Source organism: Aegilops tauschii, chromosome 1, assembly GCF_002575655.3.
Source record: "Aegilops tauschii subsp. strangulata cultivar AL8/78 chromosome 1, Aet v6.0, whole genome shotgun sequence".
In the NCBI taxonomy this organism is placed as follows: Eukaryota; Viridiplantae; Streptophyta; class Magnoliopsida; order Poales; family Poaceae; genus Aegilops; species Aegilops tauschii.
The window spans coordinates 177,603,284-177,610,835 of NC_053035.3; the positions used below are offsets into that span (position 1 = coordinate 177,603,284).

The 7,552-nt window shown below is 48.1% G+C and overlaps 1 protein-coding gene across 1 annotated transcript; it reads right to left on the reverse strand.

Moving 5' to 3' along the window:
* Positions 1 to 1,132: 1,132 nt before the first annotated feature.
* On the reverse strand, positions 1,133 to 4,100 carry LOC109754539 (probable serine/threonine-protein kinase PBL16). Its single transcript, XM_020313446.4, has 5 exons — positions 3,524 to 4,100; positions 2,947 to 3,254; positions 2,219 to 2,354; positions 1,868 to 2,128; positions 1,133 to 1,772 (listed from the first exon to the last, which is right to left on the reverse strand). The coding sequence occupies exons 1-5, from the start codon at positions 3,582 to 3,584 to the stop codon at positions 1,441 to 1,443; spliced, it is 1,098 nt and encodes a 365-aa protein (XP_020169035.1). The 5' UTR covers positions 3,585 to 4,100; the 3' UTR covers positions 1,133 to 1,440.
* Between the last annotated feature and the right edge of the window lie 3,452 nt (positions 4,101 to 7,552).

A 7,552-nucleotide genomic window follows, 5' to 3' on the forward strand; every position in this document is an offset into this window, starting at 1 on the left:
GTTACTATTGCTACTTGTTACTTGTTACGAATTACCTTGCTACAAAACTATCTGTTACCGCTAATTTCAATACTTGCAGAGAATACCTTGCTGAAAATTGCTTATCATTTCTTTCTGTTCCTCGCTGGGTTCGACACTCTTACTTATCAAAAGGACTAAAATTAATCCCCTATAATTATGGGTCATCACCAGACCACATGTTGTTTTATAGTCCGTGTTCGTAGGGAAAATGACTTAGGAAGGAATTTAGCCTCGACATGCCAAGTGTGTACGAAATTCCAGTGTGTCTCAGTATAAATACAACCCTTAGGCCATTGTTTTAGACTTGCGTTTTGTTTAGATAAAAGTTTGCTATAGCCACAACTTGAGTACTTCATTTGTGTCCAACGACCAGGCCGAGATGTTCACGAAACCGCAAACTTTATTAATAAAGCTTTCATCTTAATTCGCAATATCCAGATTGCAATCTTAGTACTTTCTTGTTCTTCATTTGCATGCAGGAATTAGACGTTTGTGGTCAAGTTGATCATGCTCCTCTATTGTTAGTAACCTCAGAAAGTTTGTTTGGTGATTGCTATAGCATGAAGTCTTCACACGTTCGTAGTCGGATCGTGAAAGGATACTCCACAAAAAGATATTTACCCCTCATTGAAAGATCGGGATAAGCCTGCTCTATCAAAATCTGTCTTTTCGCTGCAATGAACTTTACTTCTCTATCTTTTAGTTATGCCCCTTCAGATTGTAAATGTTAACCCACGGTCTGACAACGTTTGGCTCACTTCGAGAGGATATCAGGCATGTATGATGGCCTTCATGGAATGTAATGGGGCGGGTGGCCAACGTTTGTGGGTACCGGATCCTCTAACTCTAGTTTCATGAACAATGTTCATTTCAATTTTTGAAAAATTGAGTCAAATTTTCAAAAGATCTGTTTCAGCTTTTAATATACGAATTTCAATTTTCGAAAGACTCATTTTATTTGTTCAACAGTTCCATTTTAATTTCAAAAGGACTCTAACTTGCTTTCCCCCTTTTTTTACAAAAGAGCACTGTACCTTCCTGACTTGCCTCGTGCAAATTACAGGATCAGCTTCGTGTTGGTGTTCCATTTCAAAAAAGACAAAAGAATCTGATATACCCACCTACCAGTAATAATAATTCAAGAGGGTTTTACAGGTCTTTTTGTTGTGTGCCCAAGAAACTAAGGAAGTTCTTGACAAACTATCAGAGCTCGTTTCCACCCGCTCACCTCTAGGGTCCACAACTCAGAAGAATGAACAATCATTTACAGCACCAAGAACACTACACATGCCTGCCTGATATACCAGGCAATCACACACATATTTTTTCACATGAATTCTAGCCTGCTTCCAGGAGCTGAAGTAGCGGCGATGGATCTGACAGCACTTGCAAGGCCTGGACCAAAACTTGGAATGAGGATCACACGTTGGCGGGCATGAGCTCCAGTTGCTGCAGCGGCTCGAGGGAGGCGACGATGTCGCGCATGAGCGGCCGCGCCTTGGGATTGCTGCTGAGGCAGTGGTACGCGAGCATGGCCGCCTTCTGCACGGACCTGACGGGGTAGTCGTCAGAGCCGAGCCTTGCGTCTAGGATCCCCAACACCTTCTTCTTGTGCGTCAGCATCGGCAACGCCCAGTCCGCCAGCGTCTGCTCCCTCACCGGCCGCGACTTGTCCAGCGACTTGCGCCCAGTTACCAGCTCCAGCAGCACCACCCCGTAGCTGTATACGTCGCTCATCGCCGTCAGGTGCCCTGATCGCTCGCAGTCAAATCAATTTAGCCACCAGACCGATATGTATGATCTAGCTTAATTTGAGTTTGCAATCTCTTTGTTTTTGGCATGGCACCTGTCATGATGTACTCTGGGGCGGCATAGCCATAGGTGCCCATGATGCGGGTGGAGACGTGGGACATGTCGCCGATGGGGCCGTCCTTGGCGAGGCCGAAGTCGGAGAGCTTGGCGTTGAAGTCATGGTCGAGGAGGATGTTGGAGGTCTTGAAATCGCGGTAGATGACAGGCTTCTCGGCCTCATGGAGGAACGCCAGGCCCCTCGCCGCGCCCAACGCGATCTTCATCCTCGTCGCCCACGCCAGGGGCGCCATCACCCCTGAAATGAAAACCCCATGCATCGATCGCACAGGCTCCGGACACGAACCAAACCAAAACTGTGGAAAATGGAGGTGGTACGCCTACGTACGTGAGAAGAGGGGTGACTCCACGCTGCCGAGCGGCATGTACTCGTAGACCAGCATCCGGTGCTCGCCCTCACAACAGTAGCCCGCTAGCTTCACCAGGTTCGGGTGTGACAGGTGGCCCAAGAAGATCACCTCCGCCTACATAAACTCAACACAAAAAAGCATAGGAAGATAGATGCTTGTCAGGCCTACCACGCTTACAATTACTACATTTATTATGGAAATAAACACTTCGGTCTTATTTGACTTTGCTATTTATTGATGTAATTTAGTGTTGGTTGTGTGCATCTTAACTATGTAGAGATCGGGTATATACTCTTAGGCTACTCATAGTGGGGAGTAACATATACTAGTATCATGCATATGATACTAGTGTATGATACTGCCTTCATAGTGCATAGTATCATAAATATCATAGATTACCATATTTATTGCCATGCATGACATAAAGTAGCATAACATTTAACATGATACGATATCTACCTATGTTACTATAACCCTCTCTCTTATTTAATTGTGTGCCACATAAGCATGTTTGCTAGTCCCAAGTGGTTACCGGTTATGTTACCCCACTATGGCTAGCTTTATAATTGTATCACTCGGTGCCACATTATGAGTCAATAAAAAACACTCTTTATCGAAGAAAAAGCAAAGATTTGCGAGATTTAATTAATGTACGTGTCAATTTGCAAAAAAAAAAAAAGTAGGTGTCACGATTAGAGAGACTGACCAGCCATTCCCTGTGGCCCTGGAAGCTGTTATCTCCGTCGTGCACCTTGACGGCGACCAGCAGGGGCTCGTCTCCGGGGCCGTCCGTACCCACGGCGCCCTTGTACACCCTGCCGAAGCCGCCGCCGCCGATTAGCGAGTCCTGCCGGAACCCGTTGGTCACCTTCCGGAGCTCCTCGAAAGAGAAGGCGGTCAGCGGGTTCCGCGCGGCCGAGTCGAGCCGCATGGCCTCCACCTCCCTCGCGTTCGACGGCAGCCTACTCTCATCGCTCCGGTCCCTCTCCGACGGGCTCTGGATCTTGGGAGTCTCTGCACGCGTACGTACCACAACTGTCAATACCATCACCACACCAACTGAATTATCTCTCTTCGAAAAATGGATTTTGCTGGAGCTAGTGGTAGTGGGTAATCAAAATTTCAGGAAAGAATCCATTTGCCTAGAATACTGAAACAGAGTGCCCAATCAGGACTTCCGGTCCGGACAAAAAACGAAATCAAATTTCTGAATCTGAGGGCGGTGGATCACGCATAACGATCACTTAGAAAGCAGAGCAGCAAGGAAGAGGAGTATTACTCACCTGACTTTGCAGTGGAGACCCTGTTAATGTAGGAACTCCCCCGAAACCAGCAGTTACCCATAAGACACAGTATTTATTCCCTCTATATCTAGCCCTCTCCCCTATTTCTGCCACCAAGAACAGCCCGAGGAAGAAGAAGAAGAAGATGGTAGAGAGGTAAAGACTGGAAAAATAGAGAAGGAAGCAGAGCGAGTATCCTGATAAGAAAGGAAGAAGACGATCACTGTGTCTATATGCGGGGCTCAAGAGTTGACGAGACTCCGGACGATCGAACCAGCTTTCGTCCTAAACAAAACAGGGAAAGGGCTAAAGGCCCACGGAGAGAAAAGTTGGTCACAAACGAAAGAGGAATGAACACACAGAGAGAGAGAGACCGGAGGAGGATCGGTACTCGGTAGTACTACTTCAACAAGAGGAGAAAGGAAAGAACGAAAACAAAAGCAAACAAAAGGCAGTAGTACGATTCAAGTGAACCATCACTTTCCTCCCTTTATCATTACCTTTAATCATGAGAAACCACTAATTAAACGCTAGGCAAAAGCATATAAAATCTGCAATTATGCAAGGCAGTTGGCATGTTTCTGGTAGCCGGTTACACCAGGAGAGCATAATTCCTGAGCACGAATCCATGTTTGGTTCGTACAGGCATTTCATGTGCCAATTTCGGTTGAATTGCCAATACAATACAACATCATTGATTATCAATGATACAAGGTGGTGAGGAGCACCCTATGAACATCATCAATTCACCATGGATCGTGCACCAATATGATGCGGAGTATCCTACGGTCATCCCCATGGACTCGTCATCATCATCCCAAGCATCAGGCGGACCTATGACAAGAGCATGTGCAAGAGCTATTGAGACTGAGGTGACATCTCTCCTTAATGAACTTTAATTTGAGCCATTTGAGACATGGCTACTACCTCAAGAGGGAATGCTATCTGTGCTTAGGTATCAAAAAGACGACCTCGGAGACACTCGGGATTAAGGCCAAGCCTCCACGGAAGCGGACAAAAGAACACCTCAAGTGGAGTCACCGAAATGCTACAGCGGCCGGGCATCTCGCCCCAGCCTAGAAATCCGGCGCCTCCAAGTCTAGCGCGAACTCCAAGAACCTGTGCCTGCTAAAGCTACAATAACCAGACATCCGGTGCACTGCGACAGGCTGGACATCCGATGCCTCCCCGAAAACCGGCCAGAGGAGTCCATAACGTTTTTGAATTGGGCCATCACCTGGCCGGTCATCCAGTGCCCCAAGTCGAGCCGGACATCCCACATGCTCCCGGACATCCGGCGCCTGCATGCGCAGAGCCGGGCCAAAGGCCCATGTAACCCTCTCCCTCTCACTTATTCCATCCTAGATTATAAATAGACCACCCCTACCTCTAGCTAGGATTAGCAAAGCACTTTTTGTGAGATCTATAGAGCTTTGCTCCTATCTATCACATCTCCCATAGAGATCAAGACCTCCATGTGAGAAGATCCCTAGTGGATATCAAGACGCCGTCTAGATCTAGGGAAAATCCTCTAAGGATATCAGGGCCCCCCTCTTGAGATTGGGATGAACTATCTACCTATTTGCCTACCTATGTTCGATTTGGGTCTTGTAACTCATATGTGTATGTGGATTTAGTGGATGTGTGACTTGAATTTTGGCTTGAGTGTTTTCCTCCTTGTGTTTTCCTCTTGATTTCTCTTTTTCCCACCTCCAAGTGTGAAAACATCAGCCACGAGGGTTTCACCCCGTATCATCTTGGATCAGCGCATAGGTTGATTCACATCTTGAAGCCCCATCCCCCCACTTTCTAGCCTAATTTTGTTTGTTTTTGACCTAATTCGAAAATTCCCACCAAAAATAGCCATTCCAAATTTTTTGTGATTTCTTGGTTTTGATAAGATTTTGTTGATTCTGATCCATGGATTTGAAGTATTGCAGGTGGATCTATCTTTCCACCAGCTGTCCACCACTTCTCCCCACGAAACCCACCCATTTTTTCTCCATGCCTTTAAACTCGCGAGGTCAGATTTGTCTCGGATTCCAGTTGTCGGACATCCGCCCCGATGCGGCCAATGTCCCCATTTCACCCACTGTCGGTGTCAAAACCGACACACCTCGAGGTAGGGGGTCCGGAGCTATGGATCTCAGATTGGTGACAACAGGAACAAGGGAGACGATGCCTACCCAGGTTCATGCCCTCTTGATGGAGGTAAAACCCTACGTGCTGCTCTTGTTTATATTGATGATGATTTATCGTGTACAAGCTTGATCTACCTCGAGATCGTTAGTTGTGTTCAAACCCTAGGGCTAGGTGAATGTAATTATCATTCGTTCCCTTTTACAGGCTAAACTCTTTGGCTTGTATACACGCCAGGTAGGGCATCTAGGGTTACATGGTCGGTATCCAGGGGGATCGCATGGAGGCGGTAGGAGATGCCTTGGAGTATACGTCAAGTCTTCGGCAAATGCAGTCTTGATTACATCCAGGCGTGCAGCTTTCGGAGTCCTGCCGACGAAGAGTGGGGCCCACAGGCCCAGCCCGAGGACTACAGGCTGACTCGATTGGCATCCCTCAGTGAAGGACACCGTCAGTATCCCCCGAACTGGTCTTCTATGCTGAGGACGACCTCCTTGATATAAATAACTTTGGATCTGAAGTCTTTGGCTCAACAGACGAGTTCCCCTTCTATGGCAATTCGAGATTCCTTTCCTTTAAAGGTTACTATGGACCACCCCTCAAAGGAGTGGCGTTCCCCAACCATGGCTAGCCGAACTCACTTAGCGCCGAAGACGCGAGGTTACTTAACCATGAAGGCCCACCATATAGGTGTGAAAAATGCTTTCTAGCTTGATAACTTTATCGAAGCGGCACCACCCATGACTAGACGAGCCGTTACTGCTCACCCGAATCACAGCCCGAGGAAATCTTCTTATTGGCACGTCCCATCGAAATGGAGATCGTGCCTGTTTTCCTAGGGATATCATTAATATTTTGTTTCTCCCCGTACGCATAATGACATCTTTCGCAGGGAGTGGCGATTTCAATGGTGCGTCAGAGGGACTCTTGGCCTTTTATCAGCCTATATAAGAGTAAAGAGATAGCGACGGAAAAAGCACGCTCTAATTCGTCCTCGCCTGCCGCCTCTCGAGCTCAAGCGCCCAGATCCAATCTCAACCCCATCTTGCGTAGCATGTCCTAATCTCTGTCCCCAGCAATGGCAGATGCCAACCTTAAGGGGCACTAGACTAGTTCCTCCATTACGAAGGGCACCATCTTGGAGTTGCGCAGTGCGGGGTACATCCCCACTAGGATCAACACCCGAGTGCCGGACCCAAACAAACGGGTACCTGCTCCCAATCCAGGGGAGAGGGTGGTCTTCATTCCCCACCTCGTCAAAGGCCTGGGGTTCCCGCCGCACCCATTCGTGTGTGGGGTCATGTTCTTCTAAGCGTTGGATTTCCATCATCTTGCCCCAAATTGTATCCTCCACCTCGCCTCCTTCATTACGGTCTTCGAGGCCTTCGTTCGCATCGAGCCACACTTTGGCCTATGGCTGAAGATCTTCGGTGTCAAACTGAAGTCTAGCGGCTCCGAGCTCGCGGAGTGCGGAGGTGCGATGATCAGCAAGAACCAGAAGGTCGGCTGTTTTAAAGTCACCTTCATGGAGACCATCAAAGAGTGGCAGCGCAAGTGGTTTTACGTCACCGAGCCGCTTACTGCTGGCCAGGCCGAGGTTCCGGCTTTTCGCCTAGGCCCCCGAAGAAGCTTATTTCTTGGAAGAAGAAGGGCATTGCCTGGGGGAACCCAGCGCAGGTGGAGGTGTTGTCCCAGAAGATCCAGTTGTGGAATGATGAGAAAAACCTCTAGCTGGGAGACGTAGTAAACGTCATGCTCCACCGCCATGTCCTCCTGCTCCATTCTTGGGCCACCCTGATGTGGGTGTACAAGCCCGAGGACATGGCACCCATTCACCACTTCCTCCGCTCCACCTTGGCAGGAATGTGGACACTACTGTTCAAACCATCC